This window comes from Sphaeramia orbicularis, chromosome 8, assembly GCF_902148855.1.
Source record: "Sphaeramia orbicularis chromosome 8, fSphaOr1.1, whole genome shotgun sequence".
NCBI classification, from domain to species: domain Eukaryota; kingdom Metazoa; phylum Chordata; class Actinopteri; order Kurtiformes; family Apogonidae; genus Sphaeramia; species Sphaeramia orbicularis.
The window spans coordinates 27370106-27385450 of NC_043964.1; the positions used below are offsets into that span (position 1 = coordinate 27370106).

Below are 15345 nucleotides of genomic sequence, written 5' to 3' on the forward strand. Positions count from 1 at the left end.
CTATCTATCTATCTATCTATCTATCTATCTATCTATCTATCTATCTATCTATCTATCTATCTATCTATCTATCTATCTATCTATCTATCTATCTATCTATCTAATCTAAATTGCCCATAGGTGTGAATGTGAGAGGGATTGTTTGTTTCTATACATCAGCCCTGTGATGAACTGGCGACATGTCCAGGGTGTACCCCGCCTTCGAACATAAATAGCTGGGATAGGCTCCAGCAACCCCCATGACCCTAGTGGGGATAAAGCGGGTTCAGAAAATGAATGAATGCAAGAAATTCAAACAAAACTGACTAAAATACATCTCACATTTGATTGAATATAATTACCTTTGCACTGAAAAGGAAAAAGTTTTAAATCTTTTATTTGTTACATGGATTGGTTTGTCTGTCTGTCCGTGTGCAAGATAACTCAAAAAGTTATGGACGGATTTGGATGAAAATTTCAGGAAATATTGACACTGGCACAAGGAACAAATGATTCAATTTTGGTGGTGATCAGGGCGGAGGTCTGTGCTCTCCGGGTGCTTTTCTAGTTATAATACTTGTTATTGTTCTATTGCACTGCAAGTTTTTGTCTATTTTCCTGTAAACTTTGCCCAAATTATGTTTTGGTTTTTAATAATACAAACGAAAAGTCACAAAAACATTTAAAGCTCATGAAAATCATTCTGATTTAATAATGTGATGATGCATCTATTGATGTATTGATATTGTATAGTTATCATATCAGGATCAGTGATAATTTATTCAAAAGAATGACCAAAATGAATTAAAATCGTATTTAACCTGAAAAAACTTTTCATACACTTATTTTTTTTTAATTTGAATACATTGTTGTATTTTTCAAAATTCAAGATCAAAACTTAAATTTTCAGTTTCAAATTTTATTTTTTCCATTTACAAAACTTATGGCCCATAACTGGTTCCATAATTTTGTCAGCTGAATGTAGATTTTGTGACATGTATGTGGTTCATTATATTACCAATGTTTGATTTGTTTCGTCTGAATAGCGACTGGTATAACAACAGGCTTTGATGTTCGCATGCTTCACGTAACATTAATGAATTTCTCGTATCTCAAACCCTTGTAAAACGTCCCAAAAACTGGCCATTCAACGACTAGAGCATTCGGTAGTCTCATTTTCCTCAGACTTCTACATCAGACTTGTTTATAGAGTACAACTTTCCTAACCCCCTGTTGCATTGCCTTCTCGTCGCCAGCTTCAAGGGACGCATGAGTCTCTAAGTTGTCGTGTAAAAGTCTCTTTATGTATGTGTATGCCCGATCGTGAGATTATCAGCGTCAAAACAGGTTATTTCCAAGTAGTATTTCTCAGCTTCCCTGGTGGGATCGGGCAGGACCGGACTGATTTACGGCAGACGTACGTCACTATGGTAACATCATGCCGAACGGCAAAGTTTAGCAGTGAGAAGTAAACAGACCGAGTGGGAGGGAAGACCTGTCGTTATCCCTGAAGAAAGGACTTTCTTGGATTTATGTTTAAATGGCGGCCACTGGCACAGGAGCTGGACTGCCTAAAAGAAAAAGGACAGACGAGCAGAAGAAAGCTAAACGGGAGTCTGATAGAGCACGAGCTAAAACACGGGTAAACCTCGGCATTGCATTCGACCGATGGAGAGAATTAAGAGAATTAAAAGGAATGAAGTCAGATCCGGAGTTGGCCCTCTTCCTTCTAGACATGTATGTAATGCGTCTTTATACATATGCATTGTAACATTGGCTTTTTCCTGTAGTGGCTGTAGGTAACTCAGTCAAACATTTAGTAAACACTAGTGCATTAGCCGCACGGCTAGCTGTTTGGGGTCGGTAACACGTTTGACTGCCCCGCCCCTCGAAGGAGAGGTTAGGGGTACTGATTATAGTTTGGGTTGTTTCTTTGTTGAAACTCTAAAGTAAAACTGTTGATTGAATACATACTAAATTGGGTTTGTAGATTGCCTGTGACCCAGAATAGATCTGATTACATTTTGGGAAAAATAGGTCAAAGTTTCACATTTTTATGAATTTTATAAAACTTTTTTTTTTCCCCATTTACTTATAATGGGTGAACATTCACATGTCTGTAGCAGCAAAAGTATTGGTTAAATTCCTACGAAACTGGGATAATAGATTGCCAGTGACCCAGAATACATGTGGTTATATTTTGGAAAAAGTAGGCCAAAGTTAAAATTTTGCATGAATTTTTAAAATCTTTTTTCTTCTGCCTTTTATTTGTAATGGCCAAAATTTCAAATGTCTATAAAAACATAAATTTTGTTTCATTTTACTTCAGACTTGGTACATATATACAGGTAATTGACATGCTGATATTAGCACACACATAGATATGATGACATCAGCTGGAAGCAGCTAGTGCTGAACTGCTAATGGAGAATGTTGAATGACTGGAGTAATTTATGAAAATGGTTGAATACTTTGTGGAAAAGCTAGAGCAAATTTATATAATTCAGGCACGTCTTAGAGAACCGGTGTAACAGCTACACCGGTCTGTGAGTAACACTAAACAAATAGTCTGCTCACCTTCTGGGCACTAAACTATGATACAAACTGACTTCATTAAGTTTGCTTGTTTCATTTCAAAGATAGAGCTACCTAACACAAATAAATACATTACCTCGTCTCTACCTCTGCATCCCTGACCCGCGGGTTAACCCGCTGATCCGCGCATCACTACTCTACTATAATCTGAAGTCTGGCTCAAAAGACATGTTCAAAAACAGTCTTGCACATTTTAAAAATGTGTTAATTTGGTTCAGAGTGATTCTAGATACAGAGTTATTTGTCCAATGTGAATTAAACTGCAGTGAAAAAATAATATGATATGTATTAATGTGGTTTTTGCCCGACCTCTTATTTGTGGGGAAGTGAAAGCCCAAACCAAGGGTTATCATATCACCGTTGAAAGCTCATCTACTTCATAATGCAGATCCAGTGGTGGATTAATGAGCACAATTGCATTGTGTTTGTGCAATACTCAAACAAGTAGTTTCCATCTGAAATTGCATGAAAAGGCACTTTATGTGCTATAATTTTCAACATTTTCTGAGGGGAGGGCCCCCCAATCCTCCCTTTACATGATGTGTATTCAATGTGAGTTGGCTAGTGGGTGGGGTATAGAATTGTGCTGTTTAGAATGTAAGACTGAACAAATCAGATATGACTCACATGTTGACAAAAAAGTCAGACATGAAAAAAAACAAAAGTTGACATTTTATAATATCAAACAGCTCATGTGGACGTAGCTGGAAACATTGTCAGGCATGTTCACTTTTGTTCTGCTAGTCCTCTCATGATTTCTAGACAGTGTGATAATCATTTCTAAAAACTGCCCCAGAAGGCATATTACATATTCAACATTTAAGATCACCCACCCACAGGCCTAAAATTAAGTGTCTATAGAAATAACAGTAGTTTGTCGTGTTAACACAGACATAAACACCAAAATACTGTCTATTTCCTTAGCAAGGGAACAGATTTGAATACAACACTGACGTCTGCATTCTAGTTGCTGGTATGTGAGATTTCATTCTATTTCTCTTATTGACTTTAAAAAGGAAGTAGTAATGTGGATTTGTTGCCTGTTTTTTTTAGATATAAGTCCACTGAGAAGAGACCACCACGTTCTGCTGCTTGTCTCATAGGCCGGTAAGTAAGTTTAGGCCAATAGGAACATGGATTGGACCACTGTTCTGTTTGATGGGCAATAATCATACAGGCTGGATGTTATCATGAATATACTTGATATATGTATGTATGTATTTTTGGCCATAATTCATCTATAGTCAATTCATTTTTATTCCTATCTAGCTTTTATTTTATATCTGAACTTGCTCAATGGCAGTGATAATTTGGCTCAAATAATTGAACGTGCTCATCAACTGAACTGGTTGTAATTTTCAAATGTTGGTATACCAGCTGACAGTTTCAGCCAGTAGTGAAAGATTTGTACAGTTTCTGTCTCCCCAGTATCAATAATTTTCATCTATTCAGTCATAATTTTTTTTTGAAGCACAAGTGGAAAGCCAGTCAGTATTTTTTCACTAGACTCACTTCAGTTTTCACTATATGTGCCGGAGTTGTGTCTTTTTGTTCATCAACTTGTAAACCACAATGGGGCAGCAGAACAAACACAATTGTGTTTTGAGGTTCTGGAGCCTAACTGGAAAGCCATTCCATATTTTTTCAACAAACTTCCCCCAATTTATCAGGTGTGTTGAGGAACAGTAGTTTTTGCTGTTTTGTCTGTCATCTGTCTGTGTTTTCATCTTTTCATTTCTGGAGCTGATTCAAAAAACACTCTGTATTTTTCTAGAATTGATTTCTAAGTAGCAGGGGTTCTGTGTTTTGCCACATTCAGATGTTATTCTGAATTTCATGTAATTTTGCAGAGCTGAAGTTAAAGTTGAAGAGGAATGGGACAACAGCAACTCTGGGGAGACTTTTGCTCTACCAATGGGTGCAAGGTGCAGTAAATGTACTGATACATTTTATCACAATCACACTGGAAATGTCTCCAGAATAAAAGTAGTGAAACTTTACTAACTTTGAGTCACAAATAAAGAAAGATTCAATCCAAATGTTGGTTGGCTGTAGTTTCCAAGATACAGTCCTGTGTCAAAATGTGAAATTGTGGGAATTAATGAGAGAAATGCTTTTCCTCATTATGAATGTTTGTGTCAGAGCTTCTTCAAAACACTGTCTGCACTTTACAATACATTCATTTTACAGGTTCTTTATACTGGAACATATAGAAATATATTGGATAAATGGACATAAACCAATACAGGGTGGGGAAGCAAAATTTACAATATTTTGAGGCAGGGATTGAAAGACAGTGTATGACCAATTAGTTTATTGAAAGTCATGAGAATTTATTTGCCACAAGAAAATTGAGATAATAGAAAATGTTTTTATTCTATGTGTCCTCCTTCTTTCTCAATAACTGCCTTCACACGCTTCCTGAAACTTGCGCAAGTGTTCCTCAAATATTCGGGTGACAACTTCTCCCATTCTTCTTTAATAGTATCTTCCAGACTTTCTCGTAATAGTTTTGCTCATAGTCATTCTCTTCTTTCCATTATAAACAGTCTTTATGGACACTCCAAATATTTTTGAAATCTCCTTTGGTGTGACGAGTGCATTCAGCAAATCACACACTCTTTGACGTTTGCTTTCCTGATTACTCATATGGGCAAAAGTTTCTGAAAAGGTATGGATAGTAGTGTTAGGTATGATTATGACATCAATATATGTTTGGTTTCAAAACAATTGACGTAGTGCCTGCTGAGAAAAAACAACTAAATGTTCATTGTAAATTTTGCTTCCCCACCCTGTATATATGTGTAATAACACTTTATCATATACATTGAAAACATCAGATAACCAACACTTGTCATTGTTTCCAAGTCATTTTATTGATGTGTGTAAGATTTGGCATATTTAATCTCTGAAGCAGATCATTCCTAAAAAATAAATAAATAAATAAATAAATTGTAGACCAGTGTTAGTGGAAGTCATATTACTTCAATGGACGGTGATGCTGTAACACCCTTCACCTGTTTTTTTTTTTTTTTTTTTTTTTTATTCTGTATGTCCACAGCGGATCTAAATGCTTAATGTCATCAGTGCAGATGTAAGGATCCTCTACCATACATTTCTTTTTGTCGAATCATAGTTTTATTAATATAAGTTTGCAGGACACACAGTGAAAGGAAAAAAGAGCAGTGTTTATCAAATCAGCTGTCTAGACAATGTAGTACTAATACTGATACATACAATTGTGCAAAAAATTTAAGTTTTTTTTGTCAAATAATAACAAAACAATCAGTCAAAGAAGTTCTCACATACTCCAGTCCCTGTACAAAACTTGTAAAATCCCAGAAATTAAGATAATAAGAATTACAACTCAAGTTGCTGTGTTGACTCTGGATGTATTTTACAAGTTTACTGTACAAATAATACTCTTGGTATTTATGCCTTGTGCCATAGTATTGAAATGGAATGGGATCCAAACGAGGAGACAGACTCCGCATCGGAGGACGATCAAATGGGATTAGAGGAACATGATGCTGAGTCGGAGGAAGATGATGCTGGGTTGGAAGAAGATGATGCTGGGTCGAGAGAAGATCCATCTGTGTCGGAGGAAGATGAAATATCAGAAGAAGACGTGAACTACCACGATGACAGTGATGATGAAGATTATCGTCCTCCTATTAATGTACAGTAGGTTCAGTGCCCAGTGGCTCCGCCCGCTGTCAGTTCAGTGTGTTTTGTCTGATTTTTTTTATTTTTTTATTCTTACTTCCAACAGGCCAGGTGATGGTTTAAACACATCTGTGCACAAATTCAGAGATCCATCAACAGCAGACAGGTGGCGGAAGCGTCAGTGTGTAAGAGAATAAGTTAGATAAGCTTCGTTCAACAGTGTGTTTAATACAACAATGAAGTATTATGTGTTATCACAGTTAAACTAAACATCATTACTAATTTGGAGCTTCTTGTGATCAGGAGGACGCTGAGGAGAAACTTGAGGCAACGAGCAGCAAAGCAGGAGAAGACAATGATGTTTGTGAACAAATAAATACAACAAAGACCAAAGATAATAGCACAGCAGCCCCAGGTGAAACTTATGTCTGTAGTCACTTTTCCATTGACCCTCAAATTGTGTGAATATAACTTGTGCATAAATATTTACCTATTGGAAAAAATGTCAATTTCGCCCAAACTCTCGTTTTTCGATTAAAAGTTTTTTCAATGGCAGGAAGTGGTTTTTCAGGTGTAGCGCAAATGGTATATCACACAAAACTGCAATGGAAAGACCTTTTTCCCACAACTAGAGTCATGCGAATAAAAATAACGGCTGTTGACAGACGTTACAACAAGCAAACAAAAAGAGTTTTAAAAGAAACATGGCACGGTACGTGTGAGAAAACTGAATCATTTTTTTAAATTTTAGTACAGGATAGAAGGGTAATATGTCATAATAATGAATATATCTGTAAATCAACATGATATCTATGTTCATCGCCATGTTTATGGAATTACTTCTTGTGTCATCTTGCGATAATAAATAGACAAATCATCGCATTTGTGATTTAATGGAAAAACCGACATTATGCACTTCTGTTTTTTCGACATTTAGTAAATATAAAAGTAAAGTAAAGTTTTGCACACGCATCCAATGGAAAAGCGACTAATAACTTCCTAACAACACCCATCCCTAATATATATTTTCATAGTCAATAAGCTATTTACTTCTGTGTTTGTCCACTAATATGTCATTTAATGTGGATATTGTTGCAGCGTTGTATCACTGTTTGCAGTTCATATTAATGATGCTAGTGTTCAACTGTATGAACAGCTGTTTATAGTTAGATTGTTTCAGGACTAAAAATGAGTCACTTCAACCTGAATCATGATGGCAGATGTCTGAAAGTGTAGTAAATCTGGTTTTACACAGAATCTTTGCTGAATTAATGTGAAACTCCTAACAGATCTTTGGTGTGATAATGAGAAGTGTCAAACTATTGCATCTGAGTTTGTGTAATGAAAGCATCACTTAACCTGTTCCTTCCCACCTAATTTGTGTTAATTTTCTCTGATTTACCAAGTTCCAAAGTTTAAAACTGAAGAGCCACAAGGACAAACTTAATGAACGACACTTGATTTGAAAGGCAATAACCCGTAATTTCAGAAAATACTATGTGACTAAAATACAACCTGAAACATTAAGTTAAATTCAGCTGAAACATTTTTTTTCCATTTTTTTTTTTTTTACCCATTTTTTGAACAGGAAAATAATTAATCCTAGAATGGATCAGTCATGTGACCTCATGACACCAAACATGAAGGAAGTGTCATCAGCTTTGATCACTATCCAGGTGATTCTTTCACTATGTTTTGGTGCTCAAAAATACTCTAGTGACTCAGTCATTGGGAATCTAAGCTTTATAACAGCGTAGCATGTCTATATTAAAAAAAGTTTTATTGTAGAAACTGGTGACAAAATGGTGCGAATGTAGACGTTTATTATGGAGTGCCATCAAGTGGAGCAAAAATACACTATCAAGATAAACAGAGGCAAACAAATGGGTAAATGACTGTTACACAGTTGAATTATTACAAAATAAAATATGAAAGATTACCTTTCATATTCATATAATGCTGATTTTTTTTTTTTTTTTTTCTAGGTGAACCTGTTGATAAGCAAAACTCCCATGAGAAGCCTTCCAAAAAGCCTCCAGAAAATCCAGACCAACAGGAGAGGCCACCTATACAAAAGATCTACGAATGTCCCACCTGTGGAAAAGTGTTTCCTCGCAGCGGTGCCCTGAGCCGTCACCGTGTGATTCACTCTGGAGATAGACCTTACAAGTGCTTCATATGTGCAAGAGGATTTACTCAGAGTGGAAACCTCAAAACACACATGAAAGTTCACAAAGGTGAGAAGAAACTACCCACTTCTGCCCACTGTATAAAGAGGTTCCAATGAAACGTTCTCCCCTCAAACATAAGCTTTATTTACTGTAGTTTGATAGTTTCCCTCTAAGGTTCTTTTCAGACCTGGCTTTAGTGTGAGGTTATAATTTTTTTTATGTGACTAGATGTATATATTTAAGGCTTTAAAAAGTATCGGTTTTGCTTCATCCCACAACTAATGGGAAATTAATTGTGGGTGTTTTGGTTCTGTCACATCACTGGTAGCTGGCAGCTAGGGATGCAAATTATTGATTAATCCATTAATCATTAGTTGTTTGACCTTATCGATTGATTAACAATTAATTGATAAGCAGCGATTTTCCTGAGAACCTGAATTTCTCTTTCGATAAGGTCTATAAGAATAAAAGCTAAATATTGTTTATATACTTAATGAAAAAAGCATGTTATATTCCTTAATGATTGATTTATTGTACCATCGGGGATACAGTACAGACAATGACATTTATGGAGTAGAACTAAATAAATTCTGCAGAGAAATTCAATAAAATAAATGAATCTGAAGAGGGCTGGTGTAGAAGAAATGGGCATTTCTGACTTTGCATCACTACCTGACATGATGGAGTGACATTTCAGCAGCATGAGTTGGTTTATTTATATATACAGCAGGGCAGTGAGATCCAATCACCATTGTCACTCGACTATCTTGGATGTAAAGTTGTTGATTTGGTTCTTTTTTCTGCCAAATGTTACTACAGTAATTGTTTGTGTTTGTCACAGGGGAGGTACCAGAGTGGACATTAATTCAAGAGGCCCCGAAGAAATCTCCCATAAAAGCTCAAGTTTGTGGAGACTGTGGGATGGACTTCCCAGATCAGCAACAGCTGCAAGAACATCGAGAGAGTCACAAGTGGCCTTATGAATGTTTAGAATGTGGCAAGTTTTACAAAAATGAAGATTATTTTAAAGCACATCAGCGCATGCACGCAGGAGAAGTAAATTTCATCTGCTCAAAGTGTGGGAAGAGATGGCCCACAATGGCATCACTCGTGACTCATGAGTCAACGCACAATAAAAAGACAAACTTCCGTTGTAAGCAGTGTGGGAAGGCATATTTAAGGCGCTCTGGCCTGAAACAACATCTTAAAGCTCATATAGGAGAACTCAAATATCTGTGCACAGTCTGTGGGAAAAGAGTCGCCAGTGCACATGCTCTTAAAGTTCATGTGCGTGTTCACACTGGAGAGACGCCATACACCTGTGATAAATGTGAGAAGGGTTTCTATTACCGTCAGGGTCTTTTACAGCACCTTCAGACTCATGACAAGAAGCCAAAACCACCAACGAAACCTTTAGGTAGACCAAAACAACTGCTGATAGAGGTAAACAGTTAAGAATGTCATCTGGTGAATGTATAACAGTCTGAGCAGATTCACAGGAGAAAATATTTCAACTGGTTTTAAAAAAAAAAAAAAAAAAAAAAAAAAATCAGGCTTTCAAGGGACTGAAGCAATGGACCAAACAACGTGATACTCATTCATGTAATCGCACATGTGTACAGTGAGATTGTTACTTGCACTGGACAATTGTTGGAAAATTAAAACTACTGTTCATGATTTCTATGATTTTTAATTTCATCTATGTATATACACTATTTTTATGGCTTAAATATCCAAAGCTGCTTTTATCCATTAGTTAATTTACATTCGTAGTAAGAGGAACACCATTTAGCCACTTTTCACATATGTATAAGCGGCTTTATCCATTTAGTTATCACAACTATGCTTCATAAAGGTAGTGTAATCTTTTCCTTTTATAACCTATTTTATCATTCTATTTAGTCATTCTCTATGAAGGTGTATCCCAGCTCCACTAATGATCAAAAAGTATTATTTTAACAATTATTTGTTATACTTGTATTTTTATAAGGCAGCAAATGAAGTTTTGCCTAATTAGGATTCTTAGAATTCCCACGTTTACCAAATGGAGGGGCTGTTTGCTGTTGATAAATACTTTTGCTTGCAACAGGTTTAACCAACTTCTACTCAGAAATTACATAAAGGTAAAATTACAACATTGTTGAAATATGAAATATTCATTCATTCATTCATTCATTATCTGAACCCGCTTTATCCTCACTAGGGTCACAGGGGTCGTTTGGAGCCTATCCCAAGCGATCCCAAAATATGAAATATTTCTTAATAATGTCTTTATTTTCAATAACATTGTGCTGTAAAGTTCTCACTTAATGAGAACTTTTTTGCAAGATAAAGTCATGTTGGGAAGCAGTGCCACTGACATTTTTTACTATTTTGTGATTAATTATTCAGTAAAAAAATATTGGAGATGCACTATTTAATGAAGTAGTCACTGTGAATGTCATTACTTTACTCTCTACCAGGATTTATCATTTAACTCCCACATAAGACAGATTTCTAGGATGGCCTTTTTTCTATCTGTGAAATATTGCTGAAGTCAGGCATATTTTTAACAGAATAATGCACAAAATGAATCCATGTGTTTGTTACATCCAGACTAGATTACTCTAATTCACTTTTCTTAGACTGTCCCAAAAAGACTAGACAAGCTCTACATGTAAAGGATCATGAGGTAACTTTTGTTATGATTTGGTGTGATATAAATAAAACAGGGTGCTTGCGCAGGTCTTCGAAGTCTTAAAAAGCATGGAATTTTGCAATGCTGTTTTCCAGACCATGAAAAGTCTGGAATTTTATGTGAAAGTTTTAATAAAGTAAGGAAAACAGTTTCTCTCCTAGTCAAACTTTAGAGTATGCTCAAAGGCACATAATCTTGTAAGACAAGAAATACACGACAAAACATTTATATAACTTAATATGATTTCACTAACCAGTCGATACTGGAATGATTTTAGCCAGACTTGTTTGTGTCATATCCATGCACTTTTGTGATTTTCATATGTTTTGTAAATGTTTCTGTTAGTAGAAGAATTTTCTACAAATTATGTATGCATTCATTCATACATTTATTAAAATGAACTTTTCTAATACACACAACAGGCACAGTCTCAACCAAAAACGTAGGCATGCAATTATATAACAACATAAAGTCAAGGTTTTTTTTTTTTGTTTTTTTTGGGGGGGGGGGTTATTTGGATAAAGAGCAAGCACCCTGATAAAATTTGATTAAACTAAATTAGCAGCTTCTGCAAACTCCCTCACGTCCACTCACTTGACTTCCAACTTCTCCCACATACAGTATGCTCAACTAGAAACTTCACTGACCAAGGAGGGGATTAACACAAATCACAGAGAATTCATTTAGCACGTGAGAGGTAGCCGGACTGATGCATCCTCCAAAGATGCTTTTCCAGTCTGCAACCCCCATGTCTCCCTCCCACCCTGACACCCCTTGTTTACCCTACAAACATAATAACTCCCCACAAACATAACGAACAGCAAACATAATACAAATTTGCAGCTTTTAATGTAATAATCCCACAAATGTAATAACTTTTCCATGAACATAATAACAGATGCCTACCACAAACGTAATACCGCATTTCCCACAAACAATAATTATTACTTTTGTGGGGATTTATTATGTTTGTGGAATGGTAAAAATCTTCAGTTTCCAAAATTGTAATCACTTCCCACAAATGTAATAAATTAGCACATCGCATACATTAAAGTGATGCATGCATGAATATTCAGTTATCTTTCTTTTTTCCCCATTTATTCTTGTTGTTTGGATACTTGTTGCAGATACACCACATGGTACTAAATCCAGATTAATAGGTGTTTAATTACAAATACAAGTGGAGGAACAAAACAGAATGGGCAAAAATATTGTAAAGGTTTTATTATAAAAGCTTCAGTATGAACTGGATATTATTTATTCTCATTAAGTACAATAAAAGCCCATGTTTGAACCATGTAAATAAAATGTCTGGATGTGATTATGATAACAGAGGAGAGGGTAGGAGCACACTGTGGGAAAATGAGATATTGTGTTTGTGGTAGGCGACTGATATTACATTTGTGGGAAACTTATTATATTTGTGGGATTATTACGTTAAAAGCTGCAAATTTTTATTACGTTTGCAGTTTATTACGTTGGTGGGAGTTATTACGTTTGTGGTTAACACCCCTGCTCCAGCTGAGTCTGCAGAGGGTCTCAATGTTGCCTTGTTCCTGTACCGAAGATACCACATCCTCCTCAATCTACTCTGACCAGTCATCAGATCACATCTGGACCCCCTTCAGTTCACCTATGAGCCCCATCTTGGAGTTGAGGATGCCATCGTCTACCTGCTTAATTGCATCTATGCTCACTTGGACCAGCTGGTGAGCACAGTGAGGGTCTTATCCAGTGCATTCAATACCAATGGGGCTGACCCTATTGGGGGAGAAGATGACAAGAATGCAGGTGAATGCCTCCTTTGTTTCCTGGATTGCGGATTGCCTAAGTGGAACTATAGGAGGTAGTTGTCGGTTTAGTTTTCTGTTTAAAGTTGATTTACCTTTTTTTGTTTACTGATTTAGTATTTTTTGCTAATTGTTTATTTTGATTTATTTTTTGTTTACTTTTTGTTTATATTTAGAATATATTTTTTGATTTTCATGGTTATTGCTTTCATTCTTTAGTATTTAGCACCTTTTTGGTTTGTGTTTTCTTATTGGTTTAGACCGTGCACCTGGGTATAAACAGGGAGCACCAAGTTAGACCAGCATGCACCTGGGTGGGCCTATGGTTTTTTACCAGATAACCAGTCATTCAGACAGTCAGACAGGATGAGCAGGAGAGACGGCACAAAAGGCCTTAGTTGCTGTTTGCCTGCAACATCTTGAAAATAAACCACTTGAACTGCATCTATGGTATGGACATTGTATTTTTTTTTTTTGCAATATATTTTATTGATTTCACAAACAACAAACAGTGAACAACACAGCACAGATACAGCCAAACCGCAAAAGAAAACAACGATTCACATACATAAACTGCACATAGAGCTTATATAAATTTACAATGGAGGAGGACATTGTATTTTTGACTGCGTAAACCACAAACCCATGGTGCATCTAGTGGTTATTTGAGTTATGTTAAAGTCTTAAGTTCAGTCACTTTTAAGTTCATTTAATTTTGATACAAATAGCTGCTAAAGGAAGACTACAGTATGTGCATCTGCAGAACTGTGTGTTGGACAGGGTGGTCAGCCACACTGGGACAGCACAAGGAACCGTCCTCTTTCCGTTCCTCTTTACCTTCTACACCACAGACTTCGGCTACTGCACGTAGACCTGCCACCTTCAGAAGTTTTCTGATGACTCTGCAGTAGTTGGATGTATCAGTGGGGGTGAGGAGACAGAGTACTGGGCTGTTGTGGACTTCATCAGGTGGTGTGAGCAGAATCTTCACAACTCAACGTGATGTAGACCAAGAACCTGATTGTGGACTTAAAAAGGTCCAAGACACCTGTGGATCCTGTTTCCATCCATATGGTCAATGTGGAAATAGTGAATGTGATGATAATATCTTCACAAACACACCATCATCTTATTAGTTTCATATCATATTATTTTTTATAAGTTTGGTTAGCAGCACATGGTTTTCATTTGCAGTCAGTCATTTAACATACACCGTTTAGTTTATTTTGTATTTCTTTATTTTTTAATCTTACACTGTAGATATAGGTGCACATATAGTGACAGTGTAGGGTGACAATTAAATTATTTTTTTTGTTATATTAATCCTTGGTTTTTTTTTTTTGTTTTTTTTTGAGTTTCCATGTGGAGTGCCCTGGCACCATTCCTGCTGTGGGGAAAAGGTGTGGCTAAGGGTGGAGCAGAGCTATATACTGCAGCCACCTCATCAGAAAGAACCACGGGCTGTGTTGGCATGGGGGGAATTTAGTATTATCAGGGTTTCAGTTGTATTTAGTCATAGTTAGTGTTCATTTTGTTTTCCCCTTGTTTGTTTCATGGTTTGGCCAAGCCACTATATATGTTCCCCTTTGTCTATTTTGTTAGGCCAGTTTTTTCCAGTTAGTTTGATACCTCAATTTGTGTTCTCAGCCTTAGTTGTTATTATTTTTGGGCACAGTTCTGTTATGTTGACCTCTTTTATATATGTACTTGTTAAAATTATTGTTTGTAATCCCTTTTTTTGAATAACTTTGGGTAAATAAAAACCCACTTGTGAAACTTTAGTCCTGTCTCCTGGTCATCTTGCTGCTTGGTCCCTAACAGTGGAGGATGACAAATACTTCAGAGCACACTTTGACAATAAACTGGACTGGGCAAAAGAACCTCCATAACCCCGTTACAAGCCATTTAACCATCACAATTACTTTGAAGCTGTCGAATTAAGGTAAAAATCTTGCATAGTTCCCCTTTCATTTCACAGACATTTACCATGGCAGAGGCAGCTAAAATAAAGAGGTGACCGTAGAAGAAGAAAAGAGTGAGTGACTAAATGGAGAACAAGTCAAGAATCTGCCTCAGTTGAGCTTTTACAGAATGGTGAGAGCTGAAATAGAAAAAAGCATGCAAAATGGATGCCGACTTTGCGTTGTTGCTGTTGCACCTGTAAGTATTGCTGAGATAAATTCCCTATACTCTATGTCAGGGATGTCCAACTCCGGTCCTCAAGGGCCAGTATATTACATGTTTTAGATGTTTCCCTCTTCCATCACGCCTTGAAGCCATTACATGGTTATCAGACTTCTGCAGAGCTTGATGACGAGATGATCATTAATTGAACCAGGTGTGCTGGAAGAAGGAAATATCTAAAACATGCAGGATACCGGCCCTTGAGGATCAGGTTTGGACACCCCTGCTCTATGTATTTCAGTACATTCGTGTGTTCTTGATGATTGCTATTGGTTGCAATGGT

General features: G+C 36.5%; 1 protein-coding gene across 2 annotated transcripts; it reads left to right on the plus strand.

Moving 5' to 3' along the window:
• The first annotated feature begins 1447 nt into the window (after positions 1-1447).
• LOC115424767 (zinc finger protein 664-like) lies at positions 1448-10010 on the plus strand. Of its 2 annotated transcripts, XM_030142191.1 has the most exons (9): positions 1628-1716; positions 3499-3547; positions 3628-3681; positions 4425-4499; positions 6025-6258; positions 6347-6425; positions 6544-6655; positions 8226-8477; positions 9253-10010. In XM_030142191.1, the coding sequence occupies exons 4-9, from the start codon at positions 4489-4491 to the stop codon at positions 9864-9866; spliced, it is 1302 nt and encodes a 433-aa protein (XP_029998051.1). In that variant the 5' UTR covers positions 1628-1716; positions 3499-3547; positions 3628-3681; positions 4425-4488; the 3' UTR covers positions 9867-10010. The 2 variants fall into 2 exon arrangements, with proteins under 2 accessions (XP_029998050.1, XP_029998051.1); XM_030142190.1 differs by lacking the exon at positions 3499-3547 and having other exon boundaries at positions 1448-1716.
• The last annotated feature ends 5335 nt before the right edge of the window (positions 10011-15345 follow it).